The following is a 15,771-nucleotide window of genomic DNA, read 5'->3' on the forward strand; positions in this document are numbered from 1 at the left end:
CTAATCTTTAGTGTTTTGCCCTTCAGAAGTGCTTGTAATGTATCTGGCGACAGACACAATGCAGTGGTACAAGGTATGATGTTCTTTTTTCAGAGCTCTGCTAATAAACAGTGCCCCCTGGGAAAATAAGAGGGCATATCTACACCCCAACCACAGGTACACCTCAGGTGACCAGGCAGAACCCCATCACTTGGCTTTGTGTTGTGTTTTGGTGGGAGGGAGCCAGAGTGCTGGTTCTGCATTGATAGCTCCACATGGGACAGAATCACATGCACTGCAATTACTGACTTGAGCCACTGCCAACTGAAGCTCTCTGTGTTTCTTCTTGATACAGTTGCTGGAGATCATGGAGGGGGAAACTTGATATTACTGTCAAACTCCTCAAAATTTGTTCATACATCTTTAAAATCAGTAAATGTGACTCCCCCAGGGACAGAGGCTGGATAGGAGGGAATGACTTCAGCTGAGTTTGCTTTGCCTTCCCTGGGTGAGTGAGTGCATGGGTGTCCCCACCATTCTCCACTCCCTTGTTTTGTGGTTTGGAGATTTCTTGAGCACATAAAAGGCTTTTGACAGTCTCTTGTGATGGGCTGAAGGAGTGCTCCAAACAGACTGTTTTCTAGGGTCTTGTCCAGGTACGACTCCCCTTTTTTTTTATTGTTTGAAAAGCTGTCATGACATGTCCTGAAGAAACCTGCAGAAGAAATGCTGGCCTGGTTCCCACTTGGCCAGGCTCCCAAGTATGACACTAAAGGTCAGTTGTTCACTCCTGTGAAATTCCAGTCCTCTTCTGCATTTGTTTTCCTCCTCTTTCCAGTCCCTTAATCTGATAAATCATGTGGGGAGAGGCAAGAGAGGGAGTGGGAGGAGCATGTGATGTAACCTCCACTCCGGCAAAGTTACGAGTCAACAACACAGTGCCTGCAGCTTACTGTGGTTTTATGTTTGGTACTGCCGGGAGACCCTGAACTGTGCTTAAGGGTGCTTAAGAGTCGTGAAGATCCACCACACCTGTGTGAGACCCAGCAGGCAATGTACACACCTCACTTGCAAAGAAGAAAGGTGAGCATGGCGTCTGCTTAATGCTCTTTGAGCTTCTTGTTTTGCTGCCTGCTGCATGCACTCAGACTGAGAGGATCAGCAGCTGTATACTGAGGACACCCCTGAAGCAAGGGAAGCACAAAGCCAGGTGTGCACTGCTGGGGTAAGTCTGCTCCTCCTTCCTGGGTTTTCTCATTCATTTCAGGCTGAGGGTTTGGGGGAAGTGGAGTAGAGTGAGCTGGAATGCATATGGATTGTCTGAGGGCATGTAAACTTATGAAATCCCTGCTGGATTGACTCTGAGCCATCTGATAATCACTGACTAATCTCTCTGCTGGCAGATTCTGCTTGGATTACAAGGGCGTCTGTCTCTGTGTCAGGATGCTGTCGTGGTTTAACCCCAGCCAGCAACTAAGCACCAGACAGCCACTCGCTTACTCCCCCTGAGTGGGATGGCAGAGAGAATCAGAAGAATAAAAGTGAGAAAAATCATGGGTTGAGATACAGACAGTTTAATAGGGAAAGCAAAAGTCGTGCACACAAGCAAAGCAAAACAAGGAATTAATTCACTACTTCCATCAGTAGGCAGTTGTTCAGCCATCTCAAGAAGGGCTCCATCACGTGTAACAGTTACTTGAGAAGACAAACACCATCATTTTGAACATCCCCCTTCCTTCTTCTTCCCCCAGTTTTATATATAGAGCACGTTATCATATAGTGTGGGATATCCCTTTTGTCAATTAGGGTCAGCTGTCCCAGCTGTGACTCCTCCAACTTCTTGTGCACCCGCAGCTGCTCGCTGGTGGGGTGGTGTGAGGAGCAGAAAAGGCCTTGACTTAGTCTAAGCACTGCTCAGCAGTAATGAAAACATCCCTGTATTATCAACACTGTTTTCAGCACAAATCCAAAACATTCTCCATATTGGTTACTATGAAGAAAATTAACTCTATTCCAGTCAAAACCAGCACAGAAGTGTATGTGCTTGTGCTGAGGGTCTCAGTGTATGTGTCAGAGAAACACACCAAAAAGGGGTTTGACTGCAATGATTAAATGCAGGAGAGAAATATGTGAAAGTATGCTTCTGTCACTGACATGGTGCTGTGTGCACAGTTGCATCTCAGGCTATGAGGTCTGCAGACAGGAAGGTGTAGGTATAGCCACATTTTGTTGCTCATTACATTCACCAGAGTAAATCTGTATACAATTGGGATACAGCAAAGCCTTGTTAATTTTGACAGGTTTTGTCCAGATGCACAGTCAACAGGTAAACAGTGCTAGGCATGCTCTATGCATTCATAGAACTATGTGGTCTTGGTATTAAGAAGCTGTTTACATTCATAAGGGTCCTTAAAACACATTGATGCCAGCAAGAGAGGCTTTATATTGGGCTACAGTTTTCCCTGCCATGTAATGCACAAGCTACTGTTCTCGCTGCAGGGACCCAGTGGGCACAGGAGAGTAGGGGACAGGTGCAAAGGAGGTGTGGGGATTCTTATGCTTAGCAGTCTGTGAGAAGTCAAAGAAAAAAATGTGCTTTTTTCAGTACCAGGAGGAGACGGAACTGGGAAGAAGCTAGCCCTGTTTATTTGCTAATGGAGAAAACTAGGGCAGATAAGCTGTTGAAAGTAACTGCAGTAAAGTGTTTTCTAGGTGAACTTCCAAATGTCATCGAACAGATCTCCCTACTAAAGGAAAGAAGTGAAGAGGAGGAGCATCATATTAAATATGAGTATTCTACTTTAATATAATATGTTATAGAATATATACAAGATAAAGTAAAACAAACTTAATGTTAAACTGGGCCTCAGAAAGACAAATAAGTAACATAGCTCAGTTAACATCTCTGGAGTTGCAGCGGTACTGAATTAATCCCAGACTATGTGCCAGATTGTGAATCCCAAAGAATGTCTGCAGTAGAATGCAGTTATGCCACCTGGTGTGTCCCTTTGTGTGAATGTTGTGCCTACACTGCTTTAAAAAAAAATCACATGATTCATTTCTCAACATGGTACCCAGAGCTCCTGGCTCTGGTATTTTGCATGCAGCTACTCAGAGTATTTATAGAGGTGAAACTTCAATAAAATATTGAAATCTGGAAATAGAAGTTTAATAGCTAATCATTGTGGTGGGGGAGGGGGATGGAGGGTGCCTCTTCCCTCCTTTTTTAAATATGACTCTAATCCTGGTCCAAAATTTCAATTTCTGCAGAGAGAAAACTATTTGATTTTCTTTAGCTGTTGTCCTGAGCCTTTATCTAAGGAGCCTCCATATTCAGGACTCAGTCAAGGCTAGGATAAGTGGGGTTAACCTGATCCTAGGGATGCTCATTTTAATTTCTTTACAGAACTTGTGATGGCTTCAGCTTGGCAGAAAACTCAGGAATTCTACAACTGGGTCCTTGAAAGTGGAGGTAGGTAGAGATGCTGCCTTAAATAAGAACTTCCACATAAATAGCATGATCATGAAGAACAATCCTAGAAGGAACATGATCCTTATATGAGCCCACATTTTTTTCACTAGGCAGATTTTCACTTTTCCTTCTCCATGATCACAAACTTCCCCTAAGTTTTGAAATGTATTTCAAGGACACTCCAGCTGGATCACAATAAGGAATGAAGGGTTGGGGGATTTCTCCTGCCCTTAGTAGGGAACTCTCAGCAGCTTTCTGATGTTCAACGAGCTCTGACAGGACGATGATGTGCTCAGGATTGCCTGTGAAGCCTGGAATATTAAAGAAAGTGAATTTTTAAAAATGCATATTCATTTGTCAAGGGAAAGCTTAGTAGACCAAAGAGTCAATACTTTGAGGTTTAAATTCCATGTGATGCTAATAAAACCTATGATCAAATGAAATATTGACAGAAAGCATTCCTCAGTGTTTGAGATTTGACATTTTGCAGTTAGGAGACTTCAGATCTTCAATATTAGTGGTTCTACAGGTCCAGTTTGGCCCCACAGGGCTCTGTTGGATCCCTGGAGTTAAATGTAAGAAAATGCTACAAAATGGCATGAAGATGGAATGGCAGGCCTGCATGGTGGCTCTGATAGGGGAAGGATATGGGGCATAGGGTCTTTTCCAACCTTAATGATTCTATGATTCTATAGTGCTCAGGCTATAAATGCTTCAGGACTTGAATTTCAGAAGAGAGTCTAAATTGGGATTCAGGACTTCTGATGTTCTGTTAGATCCAGAAGTGGAATATCAAAGAACCCTTCACACAGCCTGTAATAAGAATAGTAAAGAATTGGGAGGTTTAGAAGGGATGGGGATTAACAGAGTCATGTGGACAGGGATGGCATTTTAAAAAAAGGACCCTGAGCCAAGGACTAAAACTCAGTAGAGGACTTCTGCAAGAATCCTGGAGCTAGAATAGTGAGAGGGGTCTGGGCCTTGGGACTGGCTGGTCAGGAAACAAAGAGAGATGCTGAGGGTGATGAGCAGAACAGTGACCACATTGGGAATAGGAAAGGAAAGCATGAATGGGTACTGAGATATTTTTACTGATGTAATGTATCCTAGATTTCTGTGGGTCAGGGATGAGGCAGGATTAGGAGGTGGGATGACAGAAAATCTGTTGAGCTTCCCTTTGCTGTAGAACTGAAGAGTGGTTTTAGCAGGGAGAAGTGTTCTGTCATTTTCCAGTGAAATGGCATGCTTTTAAGAGAGTTAATCCTATGAGTAGATATAAAAATGCAGGGGAAGAGAATTTCAGATGTCCTGAGCGTTGTGGGGCAGGAAGGAAATAACACCAGTGATTGAAAAAATTTTATTAATGAGCTGTAAAATTTTACACTCCTGAAGAGCCAGGAACTGTTTGGTTTGTTCTGTGCATCCCTGCCGTACCTTGACCTACTTCTTTTGTCCATGTGTGGGACAGTCTTGCAGCCTGTGCTGAGGAGTTCAGCTCATAACAGGAAAGGTCTGTTCACTACTGTGCTGCAGAAAGATGGTGCTCAGTAGAGCGGTGTTCTAAGTAATACAGTCCCAACCCGAATGTTGTGCTGAAGTCTTTTAGCAGAGCCTGGCACATGGAGCTCCAGGGTAGGAGAAGACTGTGGTACTGATTTGTACAGATACATGAGACACCAGTTTTCTTTTTGCAACAGAGAGCATGCTGAAGGAAAGTAATTAAACGTAACTATTTATACGCAGTGTATATAAATGTGTATCTATCTGTAGGCAATGCTCCAGCTTTGGCTATGTGTTTTACTTTTCAGATCCAAGGACAGACCCGTGGCCCCTGGTCCACTCTCCACTTCCAGTCATGCTTCTCTTTGCTGTCTACCTCTTTGTCGTGGCACTGGGGCCCTTCTACATGCGTAAGCGGGAAATGCTGAAGCTGCGAGGTCTGCTGATTGCTTACAATCTTGCCATGATGACATTATCAAGCTACATGTTTTATGAGGTGAGAAGGCATGCTTGCCCCCTTCTGGGTAAGCATCCAGGAAGTGTTTGAAAGCCAGAGCCTCAACAGCTTTTGCTGATGGACTGTAATGAAGGGAGTGGGAGCCAACTTGGACGTGTCTACTTTTTGCCAGAAGAGGAACAGTATTGCCCTGTTGAAAGCGTTATTTCCAAAGCATACCTCATTTCCTCTCATTTCTCAATATTCCTCTCATTCATAAAATTAACACTGAAAGGTTCCTGAATGAATGAGTTGAAAGCTGTCCCTGGTAGACACAGACTGTACGAAGGATGTAGAATCTCTTCATTTTGCCTCGGGTCTGGCTGGTGATGGACCGGTCTCTGAGAATGCGAACTGCTTTTCCAGACTTATGCAGTCATCTCCAAGAGTGCCAAGGACACTAGAGCCTCCTGCTGCGGAGAGTATTGATGACATTGTTTTCTGCTTGTTCTCAATGCATAAGCCTTTCTACAAGCCTTCCCCTAGTTTACGTAGGCCACTTGAAAACTCTTCAAGGGAACATGGCTGAACAGGTTTGAAAAACATTTTGATGTCAACAAATTTGCCCTTTTAGTTTGTAATGCAACTGTTACATTTATTTAAAGCAAATTGCAAATTTTTGAGCAAATATTACTCGATCTGAGGACAGATAAGAAAATTGCTTGTCTGTGCTTGGTTGTTCAGCTATACTGGTTGCTTGGCCCAGTTTTTGGCTTTCCAATTAATAGGCAAATGCAACCAGCCCAAACAAAGCAGTATGGGATCTTTGCAAAGAAAACAGTGTATTTTCAGAGAGATTCTGAAGCCTAGAATTCACTATTCCTGCTGAAGCACTTTTGAGCGCTCTAGCGACTACATATAGAGTTACAAATATGCCCAGACCGAATTTTCTTTTTCAGATTGTAACAAGGATGTGAAGTACTTTTTTTTTAGGCTTTTACTATTTGCTCAGCTGTATAAATTACATGGATTTTCTGTCAGTGAGTACTAGATTGAGACCCTATTACCTTAGCATTAATATGTACATCTTTTTTGAATAGATAACATTGAACAAAAAGTGGACCTGCATTGCTTTTCTTTTGTTTCAGTTTCTGGTAACTTCAGTCTTGGACAACTACAGCTACCTGTGCCAGCCAGTGGATTACAGCAGAAGTGAACTAGGAATGAGGGTACTGTTCTGTTCAAAGCTTGCCTTAGGCCCTACTCCTCCCATGGTCATGCAGATTGTTTTGCTCATAAATAGCAATTTGCATGCCAGTTTGTTGCTTGTAAATCTGTTTCACTAAATTGGCTGCTTCAACAGTTGCACTTTGCTTTAGTTCTCTTAATCATCTCTGTCAACATAGCCATCTAAGTTCCCTCTTTGATCACTAGAGAGAGGGTGATCCTAGCATCTGACAATAGATGTCTAATACAGACATTGCAAATTACCTCTGAAATATATGTGACTCTTTCCATTGACCGTGTAAGGATTCTGCGTGATCACTGTCAATGCGAAAACCAATTTTTATATCCTTAATTTGCATGACACAAATCTTACTCAACATTTCTTTTAGCAGAGGGATTTGGCTAAAATTATTCCTTGTCTGGTCATCACAGGGGCTTGGGTCCCAGCAGCTTCAGCTTTCCAAAATGCTGCATGAGCTTTTTTGTGCTTGAATTCAGAGCTATTATGGTTTGCTTCCAGATATAACAAAGCTTTGAACAGATGCAAGCATAGATGTGAACTTTTCAGTTTTTCAGATAGTCCCATAAGGCTAGAAACAGTTTCTGAGCAGCTCACCCTTGCCTTGTCAAAAAGCAAGCAGCTCATCAAACCAGCCAAAGCAACCCTGAATGCCTTTCCTCTTCCCAGATCAACAAAATTTAAAAAAAAATTAAAAAAGAAAAAGCCACAGCTGTAAAAGACCCTTTTAGTTTTCCCCCTTTGCTGTCGATCCCAGGTGGGAAGCATTCACATAGTGCAGAGTTGAAAATCTCAGGCACGAGACTGAGCAGTGATTTTGCTTTGAGGTCTAACAGCATTTCCTTGTGCTGCCCAGCAGATGGCAAGTGTGTGTTGGTGGTTCTTCTTCTCCAAAGTCATCGAGCTGCTTGATACGGTAAGGAGGGCTCGGCTTGACTCCATAGCGAGACTGGTGCTTTAAATAGACCACTCCCTTGTCAGAATGGGGCAGGGTGCCAAAAGTTAATGTCCTTGTTTGATCCTGTATTGATTTGGTTGATGCTTTTCAGTAAATGCTGTTTTCATGTGTTCTGCTCTGCCTGTTTGTGGGAATAAGGCTGATACTGTTAAAGAGGGCTCAGCTTCAGCATGATGGGTTTTGACAGCATTTAGCCTTGAAGAGTCCACCACTGGATATCATACTGCTAGGGTTCCTTGAAAGCTCCTTATCAGAAGAAAAGAATTGCTGTTGTCCAGTTTGCCTGCCTCTGTCCCAGTGGCTGCACACATTCACTCCCCAGCACCCTTCCTGCAGACGGGCATTCCCTCCTAACCACAGTGCTATGGGAGAAGCTTTAACTGTGGCTATTTCCAGATGGTCCCCTAAAATCTTAGCTACCAGTTGATTAAGGCTGCCAGACAGGATCTGCCATTGCCTGTCTGGCTGAATAACGATGTATGGTTAATTGGGCAGTATGGTTAGTTGGGCAGTAAAGAAACTGCAAATGTACAAGTATGTGTCCTGGTATTTTTGCTGCCACAGATTATCCCAAAGATGCAGGTTAAAGGTTTGTGTTCCATGTGAAGTTGAAAGTTCACCTGAAGATAGTAGCATTTTACAGCTTGCCTTCAGGTGTTCCCGTATATTATAAATAGCTGACTGAACTAACAAGGGAATCCCATCTCTCTGCTGTGTCAGCTCGAGTAAGCTGTATCCTAGCACGTCTAAGACTTCACAATCCAGTCCTCTTTGGGAGATAGGTTGACAACACGCTGTCTGAAAAGTGAATCAGCATGTGGGGTCCTCCTAGGCCTATTGCCAGTGCACTGACACGTTTTCTCTGTTTTCATCTGCAACAAAAGCAGCTTTTTGACAGTCCTGAGTCCCTGAAAAGCAGATTCACTTTTTGTGTATGTGTGTGTGCGTGCTAAAATACAGTGACCTAACACACATTTATCTGCCAAAATAATTTTCTTTACTAATGCAAATTCCAGAAGGGTTTGGGCATTCAACATAGCATTTTTTTTCTGTGGATCATTCTCTGGCACCAGTAAACATCTAACCTAGGTCCTGAAAACGACAAGACCCAAGCATTTGCAAATCATATGGAAACTCAGTCAGAGACTCAGATGCGTCCTCTTTTAACCTTGGCACCTGAATGCAAAGGTGAAAATAGTTGGGCTCTGTGGAAGGAATTCTACCCTCCACTTCTTCCCCATTCCAGATAGTATAAGATCTATTGAATTTCACCAGTTTTTATTTACGGCAGAAGAAATGGGTTTGCGAGATTCAGAATCAATATTCTTACCACTTTTAGTGTAAAATCTTTTGTGTAAACACATCAGTTCAAGATTTTCTTTGTCTGGTTTCTTTCAGGTTTTCTTTATCCTGCGCAAGAAACAAGAACAGGTGACTTTTCTGCATGTGTACCATCATGGGACTATGCTGTTCAACTGGTGGTCAGGGGTCAAGTATGTGCCTGGAGGACAAGGTATGCTCCTGTAGACACCTTGCGTTTCAGTTTTTCTTGGGCTGTGGAGATAGCATAAACAGTGCAGATGGGCTGACTAGCAGGTAGGGAGCTCATCTGTTTCCAAAGGTGTGAAAAACATGTGTGTTTCAGTTGATGCCATATGCTCAGCTCTTTGGGCTATTTAGACTGCTATATCCACTGCCTCATCCAGAACAAGAATCTGCCAGTCATTCCTTGTCCAAACAAAAATAATAACATCCTATCCAAGGTCTATTTATATCTCTACCCAGCCCAGATCTCTCTCAGTCCCCATTCAGCTGGGCCTGGTGCAGCAGCCCAGGTTCTGGATCTTCTGGTCTGACTGGGTCCAGCCTAGTTCTCACTCCCTTTCTGGTCTGTATTCAGACTGCTTCTCCTTTTTGCTCCACCAAAGAGAAGCATCTGAGGCTGACAGAGTACTAGACCACTATAGGTAGGCCCTATACAAGATGCTGGGATATTCTTTTATAGAACGCCATTTTGGCTACATTGCCTTGATGGCAGAATGGTATGAAATGCTTATGTCAGAAGATCAAGAATTGTCTCCTCTGCCTTTGAAGGTCTCCTCTGTTGCTGAGCACTAGATATGGGATAGATGTATGCTGAAAGGAGATGGGAGTATATTAAATGCTTCCTGGGGGGAGTTGGATCGAAGGTTCATACATAGGGGTGACATGATGTATTTTGAAAGCACCATTAGAGTGGCTGTGAGCTCACCAGAGGGTTAGTCTTGAATGGTGTGGTGTGTTTTGTTCATGCTGACTTCTTTACTCCTCAGCATTCTTTATTGGGATGCTAAACTCCTTTGTACACATCTTCATGTACGGCTATTATGCCTTGGCCATCCTGGGACCACAGATGCACCGTTACCTATGGTGGAAGCGTTACCTAACCATCATGCAGCTGGTAATTAGTTCCATGTGTTCATCTCTGCACTTCTTTGTGTCAGGTGTGATGGCCCCTGCTGTCTGTCCCTGTCCCCTCACTGGATCAAGTCTTTCTGTTTGCTGACTATGGAAGTCACCATGTTCTTAGATGTCCTAGTGTACCACTATAAGAGGTGTACTGATTGGTGACCTGCTGTAAATGGTACTCAGAAAACTAGCAAGAGGCCTTCAGTGACCATATCAACTAATAAGCCCCATCTGTGTAATGGGAAGGAGAGAGAAAAATTAAAATTTGACTTCTCCCATTTCTGCTGTATATGACAGCCTTTTACCCGCTGGAGCCCTGAAAATACAGCTTGATTTTGAGAGGTGTGGGGTGGTAACTTGGAAAAACTTTGGATTCTTGGTAGGGCGGGAGATTCAGCAGCCTTCGTTCTGTTTCTTCAAAAAGGAAGAGTATGTCTAACTGCAGGCAAATAGAGGTGCGTTAAAGGAAAATATGTGAGTTTTACTCTTTCTGTAGAGAATCCCTTTGGATTTTCTTTCCTTCATCTCTGAATAGGTGACAAATCCTGACAACCCTATGGTTTTTCAAAGACACAGCATAAAAGCAATGTTCCAGACAAGGGCAATGATTATATTTAAGCATGTGGGAGAGTTAATTCCACATGAACAGAGGTTATGCAAACAAAAAGTTTGCAGTTACCAAAGATGAGAAGGAAAAGCTAGGGTAGGTGTAAAATAGTGGTGCACTGGAAGCTGGTCCAGAATTCTTATTTACCCTGAATAGCAAAGGCAGAACAACAAAGCATTGCATGAAATTAAAAAAATTATTTGTAATGCAAAATATAGCACAGGAAATCAGATTTTATTTATTTAACATATCTTGAGTATGTAGAATTCATTGCTTCAGGATATTGAGAAAAGTGACTTAGTAAAATATATACTGGGTCCAGCTCTAGAGTCCTCAGCTCAGGAAAGATGTGGACCTGTTGGAGCAGGTCCAGAGGAGGGCCACAAAAATGATCAGAGGGATGGAACACCCCTCCTATGAAGAAAGGCGGAGAGAGTTGGGGCTGTTCAGCCTGAAGGGAAGCCTCTGGGAAGACCTTATTGTGGTCTTTCAATACTTAAAGGGGGCTTATAATATGGGGACAAACTTTTTAGCAGGGCCTGTTGTGATAGGACAAGGGGTAATGGTTTTAAACTAAAAAAGGGTAGATTCAGACTAGATATAAGGAAGAAATTTTTTACAGTGAGGGTGGTGAAACACTGGCACAGGTTGCCCAGAGAGGTGGTAGGTGTCCCATCCCTGGAAACATTCAAGGCCAGGTTGGACGGGGCTCTGAGCAACCTGATCTAGTTGAAGATGTCCCTGCTCGTTGCAGGGGGGTTGGACTAGATGACATTTAAAGGTCCCTTCCAACCCAAACTATTCAGTGCTTCTATGATTCTATGAAAATATAAAAAGAAATTTTAATGTTTAAATGAGTAAAAGTAGCATCTGTAGTTCTTCTCCGTAAGCTAAAATACAAATCAAAATGGTTATGGGTATAGTAATCTGATTGCCATCAGGGAAGAGGAGGAGTCTCACACCTTTCATTCTGTATTGCAAGATCTCATTTACTGGCCAGTGGCAGAGAAGTGGCACAAGGGAGTGGTCTGCTCCTAGGCGGGAGAGGCTGGATCCCAAGCCTAATCCCTGCAGCAGTGGGCAAGCCACTTTGATGGACACGTGACAGCCTTTCATGTTGGGAAAACACTGTTGGGCTTGAAAGACAAGTTTTTCAGAGGTGTCAGGAGAGGCAAAGAGGTGCTACCCTGGGTTGAGGGTACTACTAATATGTTATGATACTCTATGATGGACCAAATGGTCAGCTGGGGTACGTCTCATTAGGATCCCTAACCTGGCTGCTTCTTTTTTCCCCCTCTTCCAGTGCCAGTTTGTAGCCATTGCTGCTCATTCTTCTTACAACCTCTTCACAGAATGCCCGTTCCCTGATGGCTTCAACACTGCAGTCTTCCTCTACAGTCTCAGCCTTATTGCTCTCTTCCTACACTTCTACTATCGGACCTACACTAGGGGAAAGCAGAAGCTAACTTAAAGAAAATTGAAGAGGAGAGTAAGCACAGTCTGATGAACTTGCACATTCTCTGCTGCTTCTAACATGATTGCATGAAGAAAATGTATTTGGGGAGTGTGTGCGAGGCTAATGTGTGCAGGCTCATGGTTACCTTCAAATCTCTCAAGTCAGGAAGAAAACAGGAATGACAAACTCAGGGATTAAGGTAGTGAGGAGCACACTTAATTGAAACTGATGCAAAGCCAAGCCAAGTAGTCATCAGCACAGCAGCTTTTGTGAATTAGCACCAGAAGATATCCTCCTTCCCACCCAACTGTTAGCTGTTTGCAAGGTCTAGCATCCAACCATGACTCCTTGACTCATTTCTTAGGCTATAGAGGGTTTCTTTGCATTCATAAGACTATCTTAGCTTACCATACTAGATGAGGCAAAGTCAGGTGCCTCCAGCCTTGAAAGCAGTGTCCAGGCAACAGCAGCAGCCAAGAACTCACTGGGACTGCAGGATGCACTCACGTGTACACTGCATCCCAGCCTTTCCTATTAAGGAAGCTCCCACTAGGACTGGGGTGAATCACAGCTATATGGCCCTGATGCCATTCTTAAACCATTGTCCAACTCAACAGGTGCATCTGTTCTTTTGCTGCTCTGAAGCTAAAGAAGGCATTATTAGCACTTTCATCCTAAGTAAGAAATCAATGCGGTAAGAATCATCATGTACCATTTTCTGGAGTGCTTATTTGACTTTGGTTGCTCTCATAAACATAGAGAACTTTTAATGCATGAAAACTGCTTGGCATTGCTCCTTAGAGGCGCCATATTTTTTAACAGACAGAAGAGATTGAGGTTCTCTATTAATTTTTTTTCCCTCCAATTTTTTGTTATTATTATTATAATTTTAAAATTTTGCTTCTTATCAAAAGTAGTAAGTTTTACACCACTGTAAGCAACTATCTCCACTACCAATTTGTAAATTAACACAAAATGTATAAAGTCTATTCATTGGCTAGTGCAAAGCTGCATAGCTCCATTGACTTTATCATGTTGCTTATTGGCTCTTTTTTTGCTACTAAGTTGATTACAACTAGAATACGGCACTTTTATTCATGTGCAGGCAGTTAAATACTGTTAAAGTTTTCATCTGGTAGTGCTTTGAAAAATCCTAAATTCAGATTTTAAACTACAAAGTTGTATTTTTTTTATTGCATCCTGCTTTGTTGATTAAAACAAGTATTATGGAGTAGTGTCTTTTTCACAGTTGAAACACAAAGCTTTTGAAGGAGAGGGTTACTATTAGTAACATGGTGCATTGCCATTGCTAAGCCAAATTCACCTCAAATGTAGAGAAGTCTAACTATTCTGGAGATGTCCAGAGGATTAGATGCTAGCCTGAACCTAGCAAATGGGTGTACACAAAAAAATTGTATGCTGTACATCCACTTGGAGTTTAGTGGCTATGTAAAATAAATACAACTTGTTCATCACTGGTTTGTGTTCTGATGCCAAATCTTTACTTTAGCTACTACATGCACATGACTAAGATAAAACAGTATTCTTCCCTTCCTTGCCCTTCTCCCCTTCACACGCATACACAAAGGATTTGTTTACATTACCACAATGGTATATTATAAATGTCATTCCATTGATTTGAATGGTCTTCTGGTTTTCACTGGTGAGTATGAAAAGCAAAGCAGGGCTCATTTTACATCTATGTGCTAGCTGGTTTTCTTCCTGTCAAATACTTCTCCACACTACTTACTGTATAAATTGTACTGCTTTTGCTTAATAGAACACTACTTTTGTTAGAGCTTTAAATAATAAACCTCTGCATGGGTCCTCCATTCTTCCCTTTGCTTGGTAAGGTAGGAAAAAAATCTGCTGTCTGTCTAACATATTTTATTCATGTTGAGAATGTCCCCAGATGCCTTTCCAGCATCGAAGACTTACTGCAAGTACAGCTGTTTCATTACTCCTATCCACTTAAAGATTCACCTATGGCCCTATCTGCTTAAACCATCAGTACATTTGGCCCCATAGTTTCATGGCAGAGCATACCTTCCTGCAGCTGCTTACAAAGAAATCCAAGGAATTTAGCTCCTTTTCCTATATGTGAGGGATTGTGAGCAGGTGTCAACCTCAGTTCCCCCTCACATAAGTTTTTTCAGGTTGTAGTCACTAATTTCAAGGGTTTTACTAATCATTTTATACCAGAGTAAGCACCAAATATTTTGATTTTCCTTGATTCATTCATAATTAATGACTGTTTAAAAATTAGAAATGAGCAAGAAATTTGGATGAGATTACTCAATGTTTTTGCAAATCCACTCCTTTTTAAAATATATAAATTTGTAAACATGACATTTAGCTTTTTTTAGGCAGCCTATGCAGCTTAATTTGTGTCTGTGTATGACAGAGCTTACTGCAGTGGATTCTAGACTGTGACTGGTCACATAGCTGGTAACAAAATACAAAAGTGTGAATTTGTCACCTGACAACCTGTAGTAAGAGACTGATCACCTAAATCACTCACCACTGTAACTGTTTGTCTTAGACATGCAACCTTTTATCTACCTATTCCTGTCCCTCTTCCTCACAGCCTGAGTGAGTGGCCTGATCATGCACTTTTGAAATGGTAAGAACTTTCTGTCAATGTGGCTTCAATTGTCATAGTATGAAAACAAAGCATTTTCAGTTGGGTGATAAGGAGGGATCACGTTTGGCCAGAAACCCCATGCTCTGCATACAGAAGTGGATATTGGTATGGAGTGCAGCCATTACAGAAACATCGATGCAAACAAAATTCACTTCTGAGACTAATTGCACTAGCAATGAAGGTAAAATTGCCTAAGTATAGCTGAGTGGCTCTGCAGGTCTTGATTCTTTGCTCCTTCAGATTGCACTCACTTGTCTTCATCCTTCTGTTTTAAATTGGGTTGTTACAGTTGGTACTGTCCACTTGGGGCATCTTGTTGTGACAGGGGATAAAACCTGAGAGTAGAGGTATGTGATTCTAGAATTTAAAAGCAAATAAAGGCATAGAATGAGATTTTCCCTTTAAGATCAAGTCCCTAGAGTTAAAGATTACACCACAATAATACACTGTCAATCAAAAGGGCTGGAAATTTTAAATTGCAAGTTTGGATGATGCATGCTGTCTGGCAGAGTCCAAAGCTTGGAGAGTGAATTGAAAATATCCAGTTGCAGCTGGATTTATAAAAACCTCTGGGCCAAATGCTGATTCCACCAATATCAATGACAAAGCCTGCAGATTTCACTGGGAACAAGATGGCACAGCTGTGTGAAGAGCAATGCACTCAGCTACATGGCCTGGTTTGCGTGTGAGCAGACTGGAGTGTCATTCAAGCTCAACAGATTACTTTTAAGGGCACAGTTGTGTGCAAGTCTCCCCCTTATAAAATGTGGGTCATTACATGTGCTTAGAGTAGCTTACATTCACAAGATGTAAAGCATAATGTAAATAGTCTGTTTAAATTAATAAGCTTGATATCTGGTAGTGCTCTGCATCTTCCCTACTGTTCAAGTCAATGTAAATTATGGATGTTCTGATCAAATTACTTTTGAATTAACCAGACCAGGTACTCAATGCCTACTTTCTCTCTGAAGATAAATGAGAGGGATTCTCATTTTAATCAAAACAAAATACAGAAAAGAAAATCA

At 42.1% G+C, this 15,771-nt stretch overlaps 1 protein-coding gene across 4 annotated transcripts; it reads left to right on the forward strand.

Moving 5' to 3' along the window:
* The first annotated feature begins 587 nt into the window (after positions 1 to 587).
* On the forward strand, positions 588 to 13,927 carry LOC142065396 (very long chain fatty acid elongase 4-like). Of its 4 annotated transcripts, none has more exons than XM_075111495.1 (9): positions 818 to 1,204; positions 2,692 to 2,770; positions 3,386 to 3,451; positions 5,260 to 5,447; positions 6,536 to 6,616; positions 7,493 to 7,549; positions 8,990 to 9,104; positions 9,904 to 10,031; positions 11,999 to 13,576. In XM_075111495.1, the coding sequence occupies exons 2-9, from the start codon at positions 2,767 to 2,769 to the stop codon at positions 12,110 to 12,112; spliced, it is 753 nt and encodes a 250-aa protein (XP_074967596.1). In that variant the 5' UTR covers positions 818 to 1,204; positions 2,692 to 2,766; the 3' UTR covers positions 12,113 to 13,576. The 4 variants fall into 4 exon arrangements, with proteins under 4 accessions (XP_074967586.1, XP_074967596.1, XP_074967571.1 ...); XM_075111470.1 differs by having other exon boundaries at positions 888 to 1,204; positions 11,950 to 13,927; XM_075111485.1 differs by lacking the exon at positions 2,692 to 2,770 and having other exon boundaries at positions 588 to 1,062; positions 11,950 to 13,927.
* The last annotated feature ends 1,844 nt before the right edge of the window (positions 13,928 to 15,771 follow it).

The sequence above is a fragment of the Phalacrocorax aristotelis genome, chromosome 1, assembly GCF_949628215.1.
Source record: "Phalacrocorax aristotelis chromosome 1, bGulAri2.1, whole genome shotgun sequence".
NCBI lineage: Eukaryota > Metazoa > Chordata > Aves > Suliformes > Phalacrocoracidae > Phalacrocorax > Phalacrocorax aristotelis.